Source organism: Opisthocomus hoazin, chromosome 2 (genome assembly GCF_030867145.1).
Source record: "Opisthocomus hoazin isolate bOpiHoa1 chromosome 2, bOpiHoa1.hap1, whole genome shotgun sequence".
NCBI classification, from domain to species: domain Eukaryota; kingdom Metazoa; phylum Chordata; class Aves; order Opisthocomiformes; family Opisthocomidae; genus Opisthocomus; species Opisthocomus hoazin.
In genome coordinates this window covers 80,436,192-80,459,471 of record NC_134415.1, presented here as the reverse complement: position 1 = coordinate 80,459,471, position 23,280 = coordinate 80,436,192, and the positions used below count along the sequence as shown (strand labels likewise).

General features: G+C 47.8%; 2 protein-coding genes and 1 long non-coding RNA gene across 10 annotated transcripts in view; 1 reads left to right on the top strand and 2 right to left on the bottom strand.

The window, feature by feature from the left end:
* BEND3 (BEN domain containing 3) overlaps window positions 1-686 on the bottom strand; it is a 21,193-nt gene extending 20,507 nt beyond the window's left edge. For 2 of the 3 annotated variants that reach the window (XM_075414276.1, XM_075414281.1), the window contains exon 1: window positions 598-681. The gene's annotated coding sequence lies outside the window, so the exon portion shown is untranslated. Of the gene's footprint in view, window positions 1-597 lie in introns of all 3 variants that reach the window. The other variant, XM_075414277.1, reaches the window with a different exon arrangement.
* The window catches only part of LOC142360583 (uncharacterized), a 23,875-nt gene extending 595 nt beyond the window's left edge, over window positions 1-23,280 (top strand). The window contains exons 2-3 of the long non-coding RNA XR_012763199.1: window positions 21,614-21,695; window positions 23,103-23,280. This is a non-coding gene — a long non-coding RNA (uncharacterized LOC142360583). The remainder of the gene's footprint in view (window positions 1-21,613; window positions 21,696-23,102) is intronic.
* Window positions 13,451-23,280, bottom strand: part of PDSS2 (decaprenyl diphosphate synthase subunit 2) — a 121,781-nt gene continuing 111,951 nt past the window's right edge. For 3 of the 6 annotated variants that reach the window (XM_075414282.1, XM_075414284.1, XM_075414287.1), the window contains one exon: window positions 13,451-13,914. In XM_075414282.1, the coding sequence (XP_075270397.1) occupies window positions 13,732-13,914 (183 nt within the window). In that variant the 3' untranslated portion in view covers window positions 13,451-13,731. Of the gene's footprint in view, window positions 15,662-23,280 lie in introns of all 6 variants that reach the window. The other 3 variants (XM_075414283.1, XM_075414285.1, XR_012763198.1) reach the window with 2 other exon arrangements.

Sequence of the window (23,280 nt, the reverse complement as noted above, 5' to 3'; positions counted from 1 at the left end):
GGGGCGGCCACGTGGGAGCGGCGCGGCGGCGAGGCCCCGCCCAGAGGCGGGGGCTGCGGTGAGGACGCCCCGCGCGCCCCGCACGCGGCGGCCGGGGCCGCTTCCGCGGTCAGACCCACGAGCCCGAGGCGGCGGCGGCGGCGGTCGGTGCTTCCGGTCCGGAGCCTGCCCGGGCGGATCTATGTGGCCGGCGCGCGGGGGGGGGGGGGAAGGGGGGGGAGGGATAAGGTGCGGGTGGAGGTGACGGCGGCGTGACCGTTCCACTCTCCGCTCCCCCCCGCCCCGCAGATGGAGGCGCCCTCCGCGCCACAGCGCTATAGCAACGTTCCCAGCGAGGAACAAAGAGCCCCCCGCCCCCGGCGTGCCCGAGCCCCGCGGCGGGGGGGAGAGCGGCGGCGGGGGGGACCCGGGCCGCGGCCGGGGGAGGGGAGGGGCCGGCCCCGCGTCTCCCGCTCCCCCTCTCTCTCGCTCGCTCGCTGGCTGGCGCGGCCCCCCCTCCCCGTTCCTCCCCCGCCCGCCGGGGCGGCGCTCCCCGCCGAGGGCTGCGCGGCGCCCCCTCCCGCCGCCCGGCCGGCGAGTGGCGGCAGCGGGACTTACCTCGTCTCGGCGCGGGGCCGCGGGAGCCCCGGGATGGCGGGGGCGGCTGGAGCGGCCGCCGCTGGTGCCCGCGTTTCCCCCCCCGCTCTTTGTGTGCGAGGGTCCGCGCGCTGCGCTCTCGCGTGACGTGACGGGACCGTGTGTCATTTCCGCACAAGGACACCGAGCCCCGAGCCGCCGCGGCCAGCGCCACCCGCCGCCCCGGGGCAGGGGCAGAGGCGGGAGGGGAGGGGGGAGGAGCAGGCCGCGCTCCCCCCCTCCCCCTCCTCCCCACCCCCCGCCCTCCCCGGCGCTCCCACCGGGAACGCGCGGCTCCCACTGGAGACCCCGCGTGAACCCGCCCCCGCCGCGCGCGCCCCGCCGCCCGCTCGGCGCCGCGCGGGCAGCCCCCGGCCCGCTCCCCCCTCGCGACGCGCCGTCCCCGTCCCGCAGCGCCCGCGGGCACGGCCGCACGTGGGCCCACGGCGCGGGGACGCGACCCGGCGTGGCGGGGCACCGGGACGGGGGCACGCGCGCCGCAGGCAGCCGCCGCGTGGAAGCGCGCCCCCGGTCTCGCGTGGCCGCGGCGGGCCGCGCACGTGCGCGCGGGGAGGCGGCGTGAGGCCGCGGGGGGACCGTGCCCGCGCGCGGCCGGCGGCCAGCGCCGCGTGGCCACGGCCGGGTGACGGGAGGCGGCGAGCACGTGGCCGCGCGCGCCGGCCGTTACACGCACACCCCCCCCCCCCCACGCCTGAGGGAAACGGCCGCTGCCCACCGACCCACTCGCGTCCGGCCGCCGCGCGGGCTGCCCCGCGGTGGGGGCGGGGGGTAGTCGGGCCGCCCGGTCAGCCGGGCCGGGTCGGGTCATCGAGGGGCCGCCCGGCAGCTCCGAAGCCGCCGGCCGCGGCCGCACCTGGCGCGGCGCCGGCAGCTGACAGCCCCCCCCCTCCCCCCCCCGCCGTAACGCCCGTGAGTGGGCCCGGGGCAGCGGGGCGGGCCGTGCTGAGGGACCGAGGGGGACCCCCCCCGCACCGACGGGCTGCGGCGCCGCCACGCAGCCCCTGCGCGGCCGCCGGCCCGGCCCGGCCCGTGGGGCGTCCCGCGGACCTGCTGCCTGCCTCTCCGTGACGCTCACGTGGGTTTCTCTGCTTACGGCCAAGCCGAGCGGCTGGCGTTTGGGGCAGGGTTAAGCGTAAGCCTATGCTTAAAAAAAAGAAAAGTTAAATTCAGCAAGTTGGTTTAATTCCCATCTGCGCTGGAGGAGTTTGTGCTCTTCACCGGTGCTTCACAAGAGGCCGTTTCCATGCTTCACGTCTGGGGGCGGGAGTCAGCGATGATTTATAAAACAAGAGATCACGTTCTCTTTTTAATTAAGCGTGCTTGTAGATTTTTATCTTCCCCGAATTTGACAGGAGCACGTAAGATGTTACATTGGTCTGGCAAGTCGGACGTGCCCTTTGCTGCTGACAGCTTGTAGGAACACAAACCGCTTCCCAAAGGTTAAAAAAACCCATAAATGTGCGCGAGGGAAGTCCGGTTTTGTACCCTATGGCCAGGGATGGCAATTTCATTTTTTCGCTATACCTAACGACCTACATTACGTTGCTAATTTCGACTTGACAGCTTTTCGTGAAATGTTTTAGTTACGTGATAAACTCAGCTGGTGCTGCCATTCCTGTTGCATATATTCGTTTCGCCTTTTAATAAAAGCACGCAGCCAAGTGCTCTAATTACATTGTCATTGTTCCACCTTTTCCAGAGTGAAAGGAGTTAAGTCTAAAGGTGTTGCTTTATTATAAAATAAAGAGGTGAGGATGGATCCTGCCACAAAGAGTGACGGATTCCAGCATGAAGGATGTATCAAATAGAACTGGCAAGGCAAGTACACACCAGGCAAGTGGCAGTAAATGTGCAGGTAGAACACATTAGCTCTGAGCACTGCTGTGAATTTAACAGATAAATCTGTTGTTTGTTACCTCTGAAACCACATTTCACTATAAGAAGCCTACTTTTTCTTTTTTTTTTAGTAAAACCAATATAAAAACATGCAAGTCAATTGAGAAATAACTGGGGAAAAAAAATCTCAGAAAAGTCTTCTGCCCCACAAATAACTCAGCGCTTTCCTAGATAATTCCTGTTTCCTTAGAACTGAACAATACAAAGAGTGGCTCTTAAAAAAAGAATATCCTCGCCGTTTCGGATTTTCGACGCTTCCTTTAGAAGCAGTTCTCCAAAATTTCGTTCTTCCACTTATGTCACGCTTCTAAATTTGGAATTTAGGGCTTTTGACTTGTTTGCAATGTCACATTCAGTGAATAATCCTAACAGATAATAGTTTGTTGACTTTAACTTCAACTGCTCTTTTGACTATTGTTATTAATAGACAGCCGTTTAGAGGAGCGCTTAGAAGCAGGAACTACCAGCATCGTAGCTCCTCTGATGAATCACTTGAATGAAGGATACATTTTATTAACGAGACAAGTGTTCTGCAGTCAGCAGTTCATTTACTCTGTAAGCAGCGCTTCTCCGATAACTTTCCCGTCTGTCAGCACTACCAAGACTGAAGTTTATAGTATGATTTGCCCTCTCCCTTTACTGTAAGGCTAATTGAAGGTTTACTTAAAGGGTACCGTGTTTTAACACCTGGCCCAGCTGCTAAGTAGCGCTAGATCTCAGCTGGATTTTACTTGAATGCTCTACTTAGTGGGATTAAGGAAAGGCAACCATTAGGCACAAGCGAGCCGGTGGAATCCCAAACTCAATTTCAGAGCCCTTGAGAAAATAACTTGCCAGTTTGAACTCCACCTCATTTCTGCTCTATAGTGCTGGCCCGAGGCATTGTAGCTACTAGGGACCCAAGCCCAGGAGGAGACCTGAAGGGCCTCAGCTAAGCATAAAGAAGCACGAGCATATTGTTGCAATAACAGCATTCATTGAAAAGGGAGCGAGCCAAGTTGTCTCCAGGCAATGCAGGTAGCAAGCTTAGATTGGCTTCCCAGCCAGACAAGTCCCATTTTTTTCACCATTTGAACTTGTGCTACACAAGTCATTTATTCAAATGTTCTTTTTTTCCCCCTTCATGCCTTTGGCTCAAAAGCCACTCTGTGACACTGCGGCAATCTCTGGAAAATTCCAGGTCACCAGGGAGGGGAGTTGTGGCGCTCCAGCAAGAGAACTCTTTAGGAAAAAAATCACCATTGCTCTTGAGTACAACAGGCCATTTCTCACTTGACCAAACCGAAACTAGACTTCAGCCATCGCCACCAGCAAAAAATGTGTTCAGAGCCCCTGCAAAGCTGAAAGCACTGCTAGCAGTTGTACGGAGTTTTGTGAGGACGGGCTACGGAGGCTCCTTAGACGTTTACCCCTACAAATGGTCAGGTGCCAGACCCTTCCGCTGGAGAATGCCCCCTCTGTGTTAGGTCAAAGGATCTAGTCAGTTAGAGATTCCCCTGGGCAGCGCAGAGGAACCACGGTGGCTGGCAGGCAGAGCCAGCAGCGTGCGTCGCGGCGGCAGGCCCCGAGTCAGTGTGCTCAAAGTTGGTACGGTGACAGGGAGCAGAAGAATGATCCTAAATTTAGGGGCCTTTTTGCCTCCTGTGCCGCATACATTTGGAATAAGCAAGAATCCACCCTGAAACCTTCAGCGAGGCTTCTCTTTTGTAGATCCTGGCAACAGCCTGTGGCAATCAGTAGGCAGAGATGCGGCATGAGATGTTGGAAGCACTTTCAGCACCAACTAATTTTGGCAGTTTGATTCTGTAAAAAGTATTGCTGTGGTACCAGTACGTCGTCTATCACTTTTCTCCGCCACACATCTTAAAACTAGGCCACCCCCCAGCGAGACACAAGAGTCAAGGAGTCCGGAAAGACAGCAGATGAGAAACAGCCTTAGTGGGAGTACGCTCCTGTGTGCAGAACCAGTTCCTTGAAATTTATGTGTTTTTCATGTTAAGATCCGAATAGGAAAACAAGCCCCTTGCCCAAAAAGACAAGCTCCCACTGGTAACCGGGCTTCCTTCTGCCTGCCCTCGGGATGACTTTTGGCGATTCCCGTGTTGCCGGCCCCACCATGCATGCAGCAGGAAGAGGTGGGTACCCCGCTAGCCCCGAGCCCAGCAGCCAGCTGCTGGAACACGGGCGCAATTTGTTTACCCAAGTGCGGTTTGAAAGCTGCCGCTGGAAGGGTTCTTTGCCCTAGGGACTGCCGAGTGGATGACGGCTCATATTTACTGAGGGTTCCTGCATGCTGGCTGGGGTTCAAGTGGGCTGGGTTGCCCTCCAGAGGGAAGGCCGGCAGGCTGGCCTCCTGCCCCCACGGCGGGTGTCCAGCTGAACTTCTCACACTAACTTCATGGGTGATGTCAGGAGTCAGCACTGACTCACCGAAATTGGGCAGGTACTGAAATTAGGCAGCTTGGAATTCACCTTAAATTATTTAGGCGTGTGTTTGATATAAATAAACTTCAAAGAGACTGAACAGGTTTCCAGAAAAAAGAAAGCACACGGGTTGTGAAATCTTCCACCTTGGATTCAAACTAAAAACCCAAGTGAATTTTAGGACTTTCAGAGAATCTGAAAGGCACCAGGAAAAAAATCAGTCCAAATAACTGATCTGATCTGCAATTCAAAGTTTGTAAAAACTGAAATATTTAATGGAAAATAAGGCAACATGATAACCAACCTTGCATACCTTAACGCTCTTCACTGCCAGTCAGACTGAAAGGACATGTATGGACACATCGCACAGTAATGTTTAGAACCTCTCTTGGCCCACAGGGAACAGTACTGAACAAGTAACGTGCTGCGGGCAGTATCCATACGTTGCTATAACCCAGGCAGAAAAGAACAGTGGCAGACACCTGAACTTCATTTATATTTTTAAACTTCATATGGCTGCAAGCAGTGTTGGAGGGTTCTGCCAGCAACATATTACACCGGTTGGGAAACACTGGTTTAGGGTGCCAGTTAATATAATTGCAGGGTTTTTTTCTCAGAAACAAAATTGTTACATGATACTCTGTTTAATTTTATAACAGCACTGCATCTTGTTCTTAGGTACAATGACAGCTGCTCTTGGAAACTTCTCAAAATTGCTATTTAGCTAGACTTCACAAAGATGGGCAAGAAATAATTGTAACTGTATTGCCTGCTGAATCAAGTATATCAAAATAGAGAATCCACATGGCATCTCTGGATCTGAAAAACAAGCCGGTTCATCTCCCAAGAGCGTGTGGGTTGGAAAACGTACACTTAAGAGTTTAGCTCACAGAAAAAAAGTTTTGATTAAATGAACATTCATTATAAAAAAAAGCCCACCCTTTTCTAGCCTGAAGTAGCACCAAACCATACTGGCAAGATAGCAGATATGTAACAGTTGAGCACCAGAGGAAAGAGAATTTGATATAAAAGCTTAAAATAAAAATCGGATCAAAGCTGCAGTGGAAGATGGAGTAGAACAGAAATGTAAAGGAGCTTCAAGAATAGAGCAACTAACACAGTGAGCAACCTAAAATCTCCTTCTGTGCTGCAGCAGTTTACTTATACATCCGTTGCATTCATAACTGTTTAAAAACTGACAAATCTGAGCAATTTCACTCTTGGAAACATAAGCCTCTTTTAATCTCTTGGCAATGGAATCGCAGTTCTCTTTACTCTATGTTAGTTCAGCCAAGAACGGCACCATTGTATGCTATCTTGCAGCTTTGCATTTAAAAAGAAGAAATGCTCACTTAATGCACAGTCATTGTATTATCTGCAGCACCGTAGCTAACTCTGAATGATCAAACATTTATCCCATAAAGGTCTGCTTGTCAAAATTCTGTGTTTTGTCCAAAAGGGGTAAATACAGCCTGGAAAGTCCTTTCTCTCAGACGTCCACATCTCCCAATCCAGTGCAAACGGCACACTCTTGGTGCGCGTAACACTCAGTTCCACATCCTGCCCATTGGTCCTGTTGCATAGTTTCCTACGTCATTAACATATGCAAGTTCAAATATTTGCAACAATATTAAAAAAAAAATTTGGTTAGCAATGTAGAAAACTAGGGTTCTTCAGCTGGCTGATTTGCTATTTTTTTTTCTACGTCAACACTTCTTTCTTTTTAAATGGAAGTAGTAGTAGTATTCAGATTGTAGAAACCCTTATGGAAGGAATACTCCCTGCTTCAGAACCTGAAACTGAAACAGCCTTTCTAGGTTTTTTGAGTCCCGGCTTGCTGCTATCTTGGCCATCATGTTATACAATCCCATTCACAAACAAATCACTGTCTTAGAAGCAGCCAGTGATCTTCCCTTTTCAGTCTTCCCCTTCGCTGCTGTTGGGAAGCTGTTCCTGAACCTTGCTCTCCAGGTGGATGGGAACCTTCCCTTCTGAATTTGCTCTAACACGGATCTCTGGTTCCCAGCTACTAGATGCTTCAACCCATCTAGTGTAACCCTGTCATACCCTACAGTAATCACTTTGAGAACAATCTCGTATTTAAAAAGTGAATGCATTTCATCCAACAGAATATAAATGTGCCTTTGAAATTGGAAAATTTAATCTGGACTCATTTTTTAATAAAAAATGTAGGTGTAGAGACCTGGGTTTACCAGAAGGACAGAAAAACCCCACCTGTGCTTAGTGGTTATTACTACAATAGAATGTGATTGAAAGCAATTATTTCTCATAAAAGTCTATATGAGAAATACTCCCAGTCATTAGTAATGTGACCATTTTTAGCAGCAGCAGTCATCTTTAAGAAATACTAGATGTTTAAACCCTGTTTATTTTCCTGCAAAGATATCTTATCTTAGCATATGTACATTGAAAAAGCCATCTATAGCTGGTGGGCATACAGCATCGGAGTAGAGGTAGGGACATTCGTGGGTTTTGTACATTGATCTACAGTGTTATCCTATTGACTTCCACAGGCTGGCAAAAGCAACAAAATTGTTTGATTAAAAATCAGTCTTACTAATACAGACATTTTTTCTGTAATGCTCTCCTGCTAAACCCATTTTTTCTGATGTTGGTGCTGAAAATAATGATGCAAGCAACTAAGTGTAATTGTAGAAAATTATTGCTAGTGATTTGCATATGAAATACACACCTTTTACTGCCTCTAGTTAGCATTGTTCAACTGGCTTATAAATAGTACAGCTGAAGCGCTGCAAACAGAAAGCAGTTTTCGACGGGCACATGCTATGAATGAAGAAATGTTCAGACACAATGTGCAAGTTGGAGAGCTTTCATCAGAACTAGCCAAGAGGGAAAAATGCTTCATTTCCTAATCACGCTCTGTTTTGGATAAGCTGGTCACATATAGAAAGCATCACGCTCATCTGCGGAGAGTAAAGCTTTTTAAAATGAGTGTTTATGTTTTTCTGTAGGGGGAAAAATAAGTAATCTAATCTATCAGTACTTGTTTTAGATTTTTCTAATTACTTCTACATAACATTGCATTTTTATAATCTAACAATTAATAACAGCTAAAATTTGAACCTTGCAGCTGATGCAAGTCATTTGCTGTAAACATCAAAGGGATAAAAAAGGCCGGTTTTAAAACACTGTTTTCGGTGCAATTAAAACACTTGCTTTTGTGTACAATTTAAAAACTAAACATGTTGACCATTATTCTAATAATAAAGCTGAGTATTTTTAGTCTTTGATATTTGGGGCAAGGGGTGAAGGGAGGAAGACAAAGTGGAATTTGGTAAAGAAGAACATTTGAAAGCAAGATTTTTAATAACAGTGCTGCAAAATTGCAGTTCTATACAATCATATCAAAATGTGCTTCCAATTGAGTTTTATAAATACATTTCTTAAAAAAACAGATAAATCTGAGAACTACTGTTTTAGCTATCAGTGGGACACCTGTCTGTCACTGTTAGCCAAGAGCAACGTTCTTGTATGATACGATCCCTCTTTTCTGCTGCAGACAGGCTTGCAATTTCGTCATGCAAAGTCGGTAGCATACCGCAGCGTGCCGCTTTCCAGCTTAGTAAGCTGTCGCTGTTTCTGTTTTGGAGAAGGCGGCCCCCTTTCCTCAAGAGATGTACCCCGACAAAAGCGTTTTGCAGATGGCGAGGAACAGAAGCCGACTGCAGGCGTGGGGGACCCCGCGCCTTCCCCTGGCTGTGGTGGCAGCTGCGAGCTTGGCATGAGCACGAACGCCTGAAGGTGCGGACAGAGGTGACGCACGAAGCTTTGGCATGCCGATTGCCGGTTGGTTTGTCACCCTCTTCTCCCCTTCACAACTTAGAGCAAGCGTTGCGCTTTATCTTCTTGGTGGCTTGAAAGGCATTTGCTATCAGAATTTTAGCTCAATGGCCACTTTCTCTTAGCTTTAGAAAAACAGGTTTACCATAAAAAGAGAAACACGTGAATGCTAATTATGTAAATAATTAATGCATTTTAGGAATTGGTTTCTGAAAGGGAAAAAAAAGATAATTTAATGCAAAGACAGTCAGAACAGGTGACTTCCAGAACTGGAAATATTCTTTCCTTTGAACTGCTTTGAGAGACTGAAAAGCTTTAGCTCTTTATTTTTCATAAGACACTGTGCAGGTAAAAGTACTTTGAAGACTACAAAGACTAAAATAAGTTCGATCCCTCACTTTTCTGTAAGATTGAAGTAGTTGATGAGAGTAGTGACAGCTAGTGATCTGACCCAGAAGCCACTTCCTTGATAAATCTCCAGCGTGGCATGGTTGCTTGAGTTAGCCTTTTGCATCTATGAAAATTCAAACACAATCTGCTCAGAAGGAAACCCAACAGGAGATCTCACCAGCGGGTTTACCCTTGCGGAGGCTGGTCTGGCATCTTCAACATGGCTTGGGGCAAGAAGCATTCCCCAGCCGCTCCAGAGAACACTTCCTTAATGTCTCCATTGAACTAAAAAGAGCTTTTCTTTCAATCTTTTAGCAACTTCTGCCAAGTTGGATGCTCGTCGAATATGGGTCATCCGTGCACTATTGCAAATATGGCCAGACACATGCTGGGTTCCATCGGGAGCAGCACGGCCAGCTGATCAGGTGTGCCAGGCCATCAAATCTACACAGTCCAACAAACCTGGCTGTCCCTCTCCTCCCCCTGGCTGGAGGCAGGGCCCCTCTGTTCCTGGATGGAGTATTCACTAGCTGGTTCTTGTAACTGCAAACCACAAGTCCCTTATTTGGGTCAGAAGTAGGATCAGCCCTTCTACTCTGTCCAGGAAATTGCTCAACAGCAACTGGAGCAGTAATTTTCCTGGATGGACCCTTTTTGGCTGCTGTTTTCCCTCGCAATTCACATACCCCAGCTTCTAGGTTCAAGGTGGGCTCACCATCCCACTGCGTCATGTCCTCCTGATGGCCGTGTGGACAGAACCACAGGGGAGCATGCACATGCTCACCTACAGCCAAGATGATGGCTGGGACAGGCGAGGAGGAAGACGTACTGTCTTTGAATAGCTGGAACTGCTGGGACAGTCTCTCCCCAGCCGTGGCACAGGCCTGTAGGGTCGGGGTGGAAGAGAGATTCCCTTGGAATTGCTGGAGCTGGCCAGCCAATTGACCCACAGCTGGGGCCTCAATGTCTGGCCAACTCGTTAGTGCCAGGGTGCTGGCATACAATGATGGTGTGCTCCATACAAACTTCTAGCGTGTGGACTGCGTGCGCTGGGCTTCATCAGGGTCTTCAGATGCCTGGTTGTTGTCCAGGTTGCTGCAAATCACCTCTGCACTGCAAATTCCCTCAGATACTGGATACCACTGTAAGCAGTTGTCCACTTGCCTCGACAGTTCACAAGATCTTCCTTGAGGGGATACCTTTCCTTGTGCTTGACGGGAACTGCCTCCAGAGGCTGCCAATTGCCCCTTTTCCAGTCCCTTTGTTGATATCCCAGGCCCTCACAAGGGATCCCAGCTGCTGGGCTTCCTTGCCCTCTAATTTCTGCCTGTTGGCCCCAGTATCCCAGCATCGGAGCAACCAGCTGATAATTAGCTCACCAGGTTGACAGCTATAACCTTTGTGCACATCTCACAGCTTGCTCAGGGATAAGGAGCGGGTGGTTTCTGACTCGTTCATGACTGCTGTCTCTGTCCCCTCCTGTTCTTGTGACTGCTCTGGTGCACAACCGGCTGCCTCTCTGATCCCTCCTCCTAATCCCTCTTGGGAGAAGCTTCTTCCTCCTCGACTGAGCGAGTCAACTTCCACTTCCACTGTTTCTTCTTGAATATAGGGGCGACTGATACAGTTGAGGGCTGGTTCTCTGGCTTAGCCAGGGTGCCCATTTGTCTGTTCAGATGCAGAGACCCCCTCTGCCCCTTGAGGGTGCTGAACAGTGCTTGGTAGGCGTCAGCCAGCCCCAGCATGGTGCGAGTCCTTGCGTCCTGTTCGCATAGCCAGGGCATCCTTTTCGCAAATGCTCTGTCACTTTATCAGGATCCTGCACTTGTTTGGGGCTCAAGTCCCACACCATCGCAGGTGGAAACTGTTCTAGATACCTGCCCGCATTCTTCCGCACACCTTACCACCCACCACCACACTGCCTCTGGGCACATCCCCGGGTGACGCTCCTGAACGGTCAGTTAACCTCAGGAAAAGCTGGGAACAGATTCTTGAGAGACACCAGCGTGAGCACTGAGATTACCCAGGGAGGTCCCAGGTACCGAAGAGTCAGTGTAACAAGGTGGGAAGCACCTGCCCTGCGGGAGATGAAGGGGAAGGTGCCGTTCTTTGTTCCCTCCACAAACTGGCTCTCGGAGGAAACGCGGGGAAAAAAAAAGAGGTGTAATTGTTCATGTCTCCACGAGATGGTTCCCGAAGTACTGGGACGGCAGCAGCGCAGGGCCCAAACACCAGACCAGGCTCAGGGCCAGCATTTTCATCGTAGCTCCGCCGGGCAAAACACAACCGTGCTACAGGGCACAGCTAACTGCAAACGCCAAACGCAGCCTTTAACAAGCTCTCAAATTTAATGCACAGCAAGAGAGAGCGCGTGACATGGAGAGGGCAAGGGAACAAATAAACCTGCATGGAGAACAAATCAGTCAACACTGTGACCAGGAACAGCTGCACAGGTACAGTAACTGCCCTCCAGCACACTCGGGTCAAACATCTTGAACCCTGTGCATCCCACACTGGGCATCAAAAAGGACCCTGGTGGGCTCACCCTGGCTGGCAGCTGAGCACCTCTCAGCCACTCACTCACTGCCCCCCACAGCAGGGCAACAGTGAGAAAATTCGTGGGTTGAGTTAAAGACAGTTTAATAGGTAAAAAAGAAAAAAAAGAAAACAAACCAAAAAATGAAGCAATGCAAAAGCAATCACCACCAGCTGGCTGGTGCCCAGACAGCCCCTGAGCGCGGACCCCCTGGAGCACCCCACGCCTCGTTTCAGTTGTTGATCATGACGTTACTTGGTGCGCAGCATCCCTGTGGTCAGCTCGGGCCAGCTGCCCCCGCCGCGCTCCCACCTGGCCCCTTGCCCACCCCAACCCACTCGCTGCGCGTCAGAGCGAGGAGCAGAACAAGCCCGGGTGCCACGCAAGCACTGTTGGGCAATAGTTAAAACATCGCTGCGTTAGCAACTGCTTTGGTCGCAAATCCAAAGCACAGCAACATACGGGATGCTATGAACAAAACGAACTCCATCACAGCAACTCCCAGTACACGAGGGTAAATTTTTGTTCTCCTCCTTACTGTACACAGTGAGGCTGCTCCCAGACTGGCCAGTTTTGGGCTCACAGCCAAACCGGAATGATATGAAAGTCATGCAGGTCACTGGAGGACAACCCCGTTAGTCCAGGCCTAGCACAACAGCCACCAGGAGAGGCTGACGGAGCTGGGGCTGCTGCAGCCGGTAAGAGGCAGCTAATGGGGAAAGGGAACTGCAGCACACAGCTGTGCGGGATCGGGAATTGGCACCACAGCAGAGCCAAACAATTCTTGGCAGTGGCAGCTGATAAATAACAGGCAATGCCCACCAGCTACGGGAAAGAGGTTCATGCTGGACATCAGGAAAACTCCTTCACAACAACGGCGGAGCAGCACTGGGACAGGCTGTAAGGGGAACCTGTGGAAGCTCCATCCCCGGTGGTTTCCAAGACCAGACTCCAAGCTGGCAACAGTCTACTTCAAATGGGCGGTTTGACCAGATGACTTTCAGCAGTCCCTTTCAGCCAACATTTCTACTCTTCTAAGTACCTCATTTTCCAAACGACCTTCCTATACAGCGTTATCACAATTGTGGAGCTGGAAACACTGGGCTGGCAGTTAAATGACTTTCCATCACAGACCCATGAAACAGCCATTCTACCCACCACAGCTGTGCTCTTTGTAGGAGACAAATTCAGTCTGGTTTAAAAAGCAGTTGGGACCTTGTCCTGTATTTTGCGCACCCGTGGGATGGTCCAGCAGCACAATACCTGGCACAGGTTCAGAGGAGCAGCTGATAGGTACATCTGGTTGAGCAGCTGGAGGACTGAAGTAAATGGTGTGACACCTTCTTCAGCCACCCCCCAGACCCCAGGCCTCCCCCTCCCCGACCTCCTTACAGAGGTGGGTGGGGAAGAGGAATCGAGAAGATAAAAATAAAACTGAAACAGCGTTAAGGTTCCACCACTGTTCAGAAATTGTATGAGGTGGGGGGAGTACATTAATACACAGCAGTGATTAATTCAGTGATGAATTCACCAAGAGTTTGACAGGGGGGTATAAAGCTTTTGCTTGTTGTTTACCTGGAGGAAACAAGACAATAAACATTTCTCAATAATTATAGGCAAATGTCTTAAATATAAGATTACTTGATAACATTGGTAAGGGACAATTCATTTTTTTTTTTTAAATTCAGGCTAAAGAATAGTTTAAGAGCAATCAGATATTTTTGGTGATAAAATACAAAAAAGTCATTAATTCTTGCTGATTTGCCTTTATTAGTAAAAAGTACAAATAAAAAAATTGTACTTTCATGAAAACGTGAACCAGGCTTACACAGTTTTGCAGTATGTTTGGTATTTCTTTCACACAACTGAGGTGATTGAGGTGAGATGGCTCAGAGTATCTCCAACAGACCCAAGCTTCTTGCAGCCCTAAATCATTATGAACCCCTTAGTGTAGACGTAAGACAAAGACAATGATGTGTGGCTCCTAACTAGAGCCAAAAAAAGCTGAAATACGACTCCGGTTGAATTTAAGCACGCTTCCCATTAGCAGAACTCCAGGAAACTTCACAGGTGAAAATGTAAGGTGGTGAGCTAAGGCAGATGCCTGTGAGTGCCGCTGCCTGGGCTAATCCACACTTCTTGGTGCTCCTCTCCGGCCTCCAGCCTTCCTGTGGCAGCGACAGCACTAACTCAGGCAGAAGCACCGGCGCCTTCAGAAGAGAGAAAATGTCAGGCCAGGCATGAGGAAGAAGGTGCAAGCAAGCAGCAGTCTGGTGCTGACGCCATTCTCCAGAACAAAGCGAGTCCCGAGTTCTGGATGCTGTTCCCATACAAAGGTTGTGACTCAGGGGCGCTTATTATACATACAAAATTATGGCATAATATAGGCATATATTACACAGAATATTATGTACATTATGCAGGATGTATTTTCAGTATATTTTTAGAGGACAGAGTTTTTATTTATATTTTGCATGCGGTGGAATGCAACACGCTGGTCTATGACAAACAAGCTGTGTGACGGGGGGAAGGAGTGCAGGGGGAGAAGGAGGGAGGGGAGAATTTAACAGAAATAACTCCACTTAGTGTTTGAGTGAGCGATGTAATGAAATCTGTTTGCTGTGCTAGCTGTCTCCAGATTGGGCTGTAATTACACCACAGAAGGAAGAAAGGTAGCTGAGTCTCAATCTAGATCATTTATGTAAACTCAGCCTTCTTGTCAACGGCTTTCTCAGATTGCACGCATGCAAACCACAAAAATCATCTCCTATGAACAAAACAGAGACGGTCTCACGTTGCAGGCTTCTGATACACCTTATACGCTGTCTGTAACTGGACTTTAAAACTCAACACACTGAGGTTCAAAACTTCTCCAGTATTTTCTGCTTTTTATTCTGCGCGGTGAAAGACTGTACTCACAGAAGAGCATTCCTTCTTCCTTTCTGCCAAAGGCCGACATCTAGCCTTATATATTAACACTTATTTGGCTCAAATGAACGTGTCACAAACTTAGGAAATTCTTTTAAGACTGTGTTGAAACAAACCGCTTGATCTGAGGGAGGGATATTCCCTCCTGCAGGAGAGTTGGAAAAACCTCATTCTTTGACCCAGAGCAACATTTTATATGCACAGTATAAAACCCAGGCAGTCACTTCCCTTAGCAGAGCCAAATTAATATTTGATTAAATATTTTAAAGCTCCTACTTACCATGCTTGACACATTTTCTCAGCAAGTTTCTCAAATACGGAAAGCATTAGGCACAGGGTAATTTTACATTTGAATACAGAAAAACAGTGTGAGGAGACATGACTGCACGCAGACAGAGAAAGGATTTCCCCCCGCTAATCCCCCGAACGGCCCATCCCCTCGACAAGCAGGTACGTTAATTCCCAGCTTCAGCGGCTCGCTTGCTCTGGGCAGGTTTGAGCGGCTTTCTTGTGACACCTGGATCTTCACACCCCTCCATCCCTCCCCTCCCTTCATCCCTCCATCCCTCGGGCAGGAAAACCACCGGCCTCCGCCCTGGCGCCGTCCCCGCCGGTGCCCAATCAATACCGACCTATTTCCTGTCCATTTGCTGAGGTCACGGGAACGGGACTCATTAATTATTTCTACCGGTGCAGCCTCAAGTGCGCTTCTGGCACGACAAGCAAAAGCCGGCTGTGACCTTTTTTTCCTTCCCCTCCCGAATTTTGCTGGTGGCGGCAGCGGCGGCTGTGCCGGGATGGGACAATGAGGTGGCCACCAGTGCGAGGCGCCGTTGGTGTCCCCGCCGGGCTGCTCCCGGCCATGGCGGGTCAGGGGAACCTGGTCACGGCGCAGACGATGTTGGCCAAGGCGGCCCTGGCCTCGGAGGGAGGGAAGCGCTCCAGGGCTGCCAGCGCTCTGCTTCCGTGGCCGCGGCAGAGGTCGATGGCTGAAGTCACACCTTTGCCAGCCTTGATGGCTTCCTGCAGCTGTCAGAAAACACAGGCACAGCGGGGTGGGTTTCGGCAACGCTGGCGCGCGCAGTCATCTCCGGGAGCACGGGGCTCCCGCCGCCCCTTCCCCAGGCAAAGGCAAGAACCCAAGCTCTCAAATACTCTCAGCTGCTCCGTTCTGGCTCCTCACTACAACAGGGCTGCGGGTAATTTAAACTACACCACCTATTACTTCAGCACCTGAAAGATGCTAGCTCTCCGAAGGGCACACTTCATGAAAAAAAAATTTAAGAATTTAAATATCTGGGCATTTCATTACTAAGCCGCTGTCTGAGAGCTTTTGTGCAGAGCTGGCAGACCAGCTGCTCGCGCTCTCGTTTTCCGCAGTCAAAACCTGGGGTTTATGAACACCCATTCCATCCCCTGTTTTTGGAAACAGGCACAGGATGACACACGTTGAACTCTTGTACTTTGTAATACAGGTTTTCCAGTCACACGCCGTATGATTACATTTGTTACAGTAGACAAAAGCAAATTTTGTCAGTGAAATGGAATGTGTTAAACTCTGTCGTACTGAGCTGTATCCATGCAAATGCCATCTCAGTAAGGCTTGGGCATTTGACAATGGCTTGGAGATACATCATATGAGAAAGGAAATATTTTCATGGAATAACAGACATTTCACCTAAACGCCTTGGGTAAATGACAGGTTAAATTGTTATGAAATCGTTATGAAATAATACAAACAATTATGTCAAACAAAACATGTTGTTTTTTCCCCAGTACCTCAATTTAGCTGAAGCTCTAAACAGTAATCACATTTATTAAGGGCGCTTTTTTTAATTATTATTTTTTTTCCGAACAGCATCATAAAACACTGTCACATTTTTCCACACTGAGATACAGGTGTCCCCAGATCAACTCCAGCCTGATACCTCATGCCAGAGCCTGGGAGCCAAGGCCAGGCAGATCTTTGGGATTTGGTTATTCCAAAGGCATGACAGCATTTCATGATCTTTAATGTGTCCCACCTGGCCTTCACAGGTGGCTCACATCACTGTATTAGCTTTTGGAAAAAGGGCTTTTCTTGAATCATAGACTCATAGGTTGGAAAAGACCTCTAAGATCATCGAGTCCAACCATCCACCCAACACCAACCATTCCTACTAAACCATATCCCAAAGTGCCACATCTACTCATTTTTTAAACACCTCCAGGGATGGGGACTCAACCACCTTCTACACAGATATGTACCGTAACTAATTACATAGGGTTTTATAAACTATGTTTTCCTCCAATACATGGCCCAACACCCCAATTCATTTACAAATACATCGGTATAACCTTATTTATCTATCTATATTTAAGCCATGACCAAATTGGAAGTCACCCATTTTACACAGATACTTGCATTCATACAGAATGAATGACGTTTCTTATCTGAATACAAACTGAAGTGGATTCATTATCTGCATTTAAAGATGAAATTAGCTAAAAGCATATTACAGCACTTGAGTGTTCAAGTCCCAGTTCATAAAAATTGTATTCTCTACTTCATTTAGAATCTTCCCGCACCGTGCGCTGGAAAGGAGCTTGCCCCGAGGCATAAATGCATTGCAGAGCTAATTCCACGCGTCTCCTAACGCATGGGAACGGGCTGTGCAACCACAGCTCTGCAGCAAAAGTGGGGACAGGTGAGATGAGGTACCCTAGCAGCGGAAAAAGGGGTTTCTTCCCCCTTCCTCGAGGCACAGCTTTGCGAGATGGTAGAACCCACACGGCTTGAAGCAAACTGCCGATTTCTAAAGCTCATTAGAAAGGTTTAGCCTATCTGGTAATACTCATGTAAGTACATATTGAGATGTAAACAGGAGAGAAAATAGCTCCCCCCCCCCCCAAATAAATCTTCAAACTGGTCAAAGATCAGAGGAGCTTAGCTTAAGGATATACAATTGCCTGTATGTACTACAACTTACTCGTAACACCAAAATCTGGAACGGGGGAGAAATCTAACGCAAGGACACAATCCATTTACACGCCTGTCTTGCGTAAGCCCTTAGACACACACAGTGCCTTGAAGCCAAAACAATTGCAAAGCTTGTGTCAAACTATACACAGAGGAATCACTGGACAAAAATCAGACTAATCCGCTATCGAATGTTTCCAAGCAAAGTTCAGGAAACCTCAAAAAGAAAAATACCCGCTCATTTGGCAAGCTCCTTCCTCAGCTTTTCAGTGGGACACCATCCTAGGAAATGGACGGTTTACAGGCCTTAAAACAATTACCCGTTTTATATTCCATTTGCAGCATCAACTGGTCAACTCAAATAAGAATACATGAAGGCAAACCAGGCTGGATGAACCAGACTGCAGGCTGCCTCTGTCTCAGCTGGGGTTGTTACAGGAAAAAAAAACAGAAAAGCAGTGGGATAATTATTAAAGAAATACAGCACATAACGCCATAGGAAACCAGGCTTCCGTGGCCCTGCTGTATGCAAAAAAACCCTAATTTAAGCCTTTAGCTGTACTGTTAGTTGCATCACAGTTACACTTTCACGCTCTCTCTCAATTTTTGAGCTTCAATGATTTTATGTAATGAACTTCACAAACTAAGTAAACAGAAAAAAAAAATCCATGTATCCAGTTGAGATGTATTATTTTTTAATTTCATTTGGATAGGAGCAGCTAATTTTTGAGGCAAATAAACAGAAAAGCAGAATGAACTGCTTTAATTTGTTACTTTATAAACTTTAATTAAGCTCCCTCATTAATTTCTTCTAAATAAAGAAATCTGCTCTTCTAGTCTCTATTTATATGGCACATTTTGTGCATCAAACATATTTCCACTTGTAGGAACAACTTCATCCATCATTAAAACACAACCTCCTTCAGAGTGGCATTCAGTAATTAAACCAGAATACAAGACAAAATGCAGATTGTTTTGACACACTTTTCTCCAGCTGAAATACGCTGCATATGGGGAATACTGCTTGTCAACTTCTAACCTTTTGTTCGGACCATTGGTGCTGAAGTCCTACTTCTTTCTAAAGATGCCAGGAATCTGAAAAATTACTGAGGGTCTCTCGTTATTTAAATTCAGCTTAGAGAACAGTTTTTGCAATAGTGCAGCCAAGTTAAGACTCAGATGGGAAGCAATATGCGCCTCCCTGTCCCCGAACATGCCAACATGGTCTGTCTTCAGCACTTCCTGTTTTCCTCAATATATCCAGATATTGACCAGGCTTGACAGTTTTGCCTGGTACACACAAAGCTCAGAACCCCAAAGTTTTATGTCTGATGGTCTATGCAGCTAAGAAAAAGCAACAACCGCTACCACCACAAAATCTTCACAGGCTGGGAAAAAAGATGCCTGGCTGGGCATGCAGAACACAGCACATCAACAGTCTTGGCTCCGCTCAGCCCGTTCTGCCTGCGCTAAGCCCAGCCTCATGCATCTGACCTGCAACGAAGTTACTTTTATTTCTTCTCATTCCCTAGTCTTTGGCTAGAAGGACGGATGGCTCTGATCAAGAGTTATAGAAAACGTGAGAGAGAATAGAAAGAGATGGAAAGGAGGAAGGTGCTGAGGGTTTCCTATTCTGAACGCTCTGGATACACACAGGAGGACAAACTGCTGGGTGAGAGACTGGGCTCTGCTCCTCTAGCTCCCTCCTCCCTTCCCCGTCACTTCCATGTCGGCTCCTGCTTCAGCCATCTCATACCAGCAAACCGAGAGGAGGAGAAAGGGGCCCTTTCCGAGCCCTTCCAATTTTAGGGCTGCTTTCCACTGTCTCCCTCTGCACCCACATGCTCTAGGCACGTCCTGAAAACAAATGGTAACAAGCCATTGATTGTTCCTTGAAGATTGCCTCTTGCCATGCCTTGGCCCACTGCACAGGAGAGTTTTATATTGGCACCTTGTTTTCAGGCTTCCATTGTCTATTTTTTCAGGAGACAACTGCAAGCACCAAGAAGCTGGAGTAAGGGCATTTTCCACTCAACCCTCTGAGGTTTGCTGGGCCAAGAACAGAACCAAAACCCAGAAGAGATGGCACTTTCTATGAAAAGGGGGATCTGGATTCAAGACCTTGGTCTCAGGACTGCTTCCATCTCTCAAGTTAAAAGCTACTGGGTAAAACACAGAAGTAGTTCTGAGGCAATGGCCATATAATCACATACATTCTGTTCATGGTCTGGCCCTACACGTGGGAACAGAACGGTGCTACAGATGAGAACTTTACTTCTCTGTGCACTGACTTACCTGACTAAGTCCACTCTAAAATCAATAGAGTATGCTTGCGTGTCCCATCTTTCTGCTTATGAGCTAGTAAGACATTAAAACTAAGGAATTATTTCCTGCTGTAGAGCATAAGTGAATAACAGAAAGAAAACCCGTGCTGTCTAGGCCATAGCATATATAAAATTGTAGAGAATTCACATTCCTGCTTCCACTTTATAGCACTTATGTTTGGGGTTTTTTTTAATTAAATATTTAGGCACACTAATCAGGGATATTCTACATTTGCATTAACAACCTTGATAGGGTCTACACAGCTTTTAGATTCTGCTGATTTGTTACAAATACGCAAAGAGTAGTAAGATGGTGATGGTGAATCTCAAAACCAACTGGTAGTTTCACATACAGTACTAAATAGTCATCCAACAGAAGTTGCCTCTCACCAGATTTCACAACATTCAACTAGATTCAAATCAATGACCAACAGGCCAAGAGGTCCACATCCTGGTTTTTTGATGTTTCAACTATACTCTTTTTCCTTCACAGTTCGTTAGCTACACACATGCTTTTTTTCCCCCGAAGCAGTGTGCCCTTGCAGCAAAGATCATCAACCACTTCTCGGGCTGTGTTCACAAGTGTAGTCAGCACGCAATTACTGCTCCCCGTTTAGGGCTTGTGAGACCATGTCTGGAGTGCTGTGGCCAATTCTGGGCTTCCCACGAAGTGAAGGACATTGCCATACTGCAGCAAGCGCAGTGGGAGGCTACTCAGAGGATAAGGGGCTGGAGCAGTACGTGGTCTACAAGGAGATGCTGGGAATTGCTTAGTTCAGCCTTAAGAAGGGAAGGCTGTTCCTGCTGTCCCAACCACCTCATGGGCAAGGGCAGAGGAGTCGGAACGGGACTCTTCTCAGAGGTGTACGTGGAAGGCACGGTATGGTGAGAGGCAACGGGCACAGGCTGCAGCATGGGAAATGCTGACTGGACCCATGGGAAGTCTTTTCCACGGGAAGGGAGCAGTAACAAGGACTCAGCAAGCACTGGAACAGGTTGTCCAGGTCGGCTGTGAAATCTCTGTCCTTGCAGATACTCAGAACTCAACTGGGCAAACCTACACTAGCTCTGCTTTGAGTGGGAGGCTGGACCAGACAGGCCCCAGAGGTCCCTTCCAACTTCAGTTATTGTATGATTCTGTGAATAAAGCAGAGTTCAAAGCACCATGGTTCCCAGTCTGCTTTAAAAGGGCAAAGAGAAAATGTCTCATCCGTACCACTGAAGTTAAGCGCTTGCCTTTCAGACCAGCTGTTCTTGTTCTGCTGTTGGACAGAACAGCTCGTCCGAGGGCAGCGAGGGGTCAGAGGCAAGATAGAGACTGCTGGATTTGGGAGACTGAAGAATTAAAGGAGCCAAAAAGCAAGCAGGTGTTCTAGTACAGAGACAGCTAACTTCAAATCCTCTCTGCTGAGATATTCCTGCTTTGCTTCCTAGCCAAAGGAAAGAAGGTTCCTTTCAGACAGCTCTACCTGTAGGGAACAACATATCTATCTGTTGGGGGGCAGAGGGAAGACTCCCTGAATATGTGGTGAATATTTTGGCTGTACTAGGCTTTATGTGCAAAGGGAGAATGAGAACAGTGAAATTCTGTTCCCCTCCCTCCCCCCCACCCCTGCCCAGTGGTCAAACTTAGGGTTAATGATTTAAGTGACAAGATATCAACAAGTAACTTCAGATATTTTTGTTTGTTTGTTTCAGAAGAATGATCCTAAACAGCTAAATTTCTTATATACTGAAGTCTTCAAATCTCACGCATTCTCTCTGATTGTGATCAATTTAGGTGAGCTAAACATCCTACATTTCTGAAGTGCACAGTACTCCGTGAAACAAAAATGAACCCCAAAACACAAAATTTAAATTGATCTGTGGCCGAGTGACTGAATAATGCTCCAAGTGTTTGCAGTGTTCTGCACTTGCTTTTCTAAATTTATTTTCTCCTTTGTGGGAACGCCATACTCAATAAGCACTGATGTTTCAGACTGCTGAAATGTTACCTTTTCAAGGTACCAACATGTTTCACAGCCAGTAGATCAATTTTGCCCATTTTTTTCCTTTATGTTTTAAGTACCTTGGCATGTCTCAGCATCCACTCTCACAGTTTTTGTGGTTGGACACAGGGTTATGCTCTTCCTTCTCCAAACGGGCTGGACAATCATGTAATTGCAACCCTTCATTTTTTATTTTTTTTAATCTTTGTTGGCTATACACAGCATGATATGCCAGTTGAAATTGGGGCAGTTTATCCAGTATTTTCTTAGAAACGTTTTCTATACAAAAGATAAAAAATGCATCTTTAAAAGGCATAAACACCCTGCAGAAACTTCCATTAGCAAAGTAAGATTTATTTTCCTTACTCATCTGCCAAACAGAAAAATTCTCTTTTTACTTCAAACTCAAAACCACCCTATCTATGAAGAGACCAAATCTGGAGAGCGTGACCCCCAGCAGCAGCGGAAAGACGGCCTGCTTACAGGGAGCGCTGCTGCTCCAGCTGTTACGCAGCTCTTGTCGTACGCTTTGCCAAAAAATTACAAGTCATCCCGAGACACTGATGGATTGTACAGACTCTTCAATATTTTAGAAGAGACACCAACCCCTCCTCCACCTCCTTATGCCTTTCTATGTCTTTCATGATGAACTTCACAAGGCCCACTAGCTTTTAAACCTAACAACGGTAGTTGTGATGCCTTTTTACCCAAAAGCATTACTTTCTTAAATCCCATCAATGCAAACAGTGATTGTAAATCGTCATCTTAGCATACACAAGCCATTAACTTGATCTTTCTGTCAAAAGATGTGCTAGTTGTTTGCTTTAATAAAACAAAAGTTGTCTGGATTCTTACTCCAAAGCAGCCATGGAAAACACCCACTGATTAAAAACAAAGATGCAACTGATTTTTGGTACTGGCTCTGCACCTTGATAATTCAGATATGGTTAATTCCAACAAAGGAGAAATCGCTTCTTCTGAATGGTTTTGGCTGCTTTTGTAGTATTATTAACACATCTAAAAAACTCCTATATTCATTAAATCACTGGCTATTCTGTTTTTTTAATATATGTAACAAAAGGCAGTAATGGCAGTGGCTGCTCCAAAGCAAACACAACAGATTCTCATGGAAAACTGCCACAGGTCATAAGCACCTACAAACAGCAATCCTCTGTTTTTAACTCTTCGCTGCATTTCAGGAAGAAGAGAGCGAATAGTCTATAGCCTACAGCCCTGCGACACATGTCACAAGGATTCTCTGGCATTTAATTAAACAGCACCGTGGGACCGCTGTCCTTCATGCCAAGGGACTGCACACCTGCTCCGCAGACAGCGCTGCGGCAGGATGAACGCACGAACGGCGGCAGTCAGCGGCGA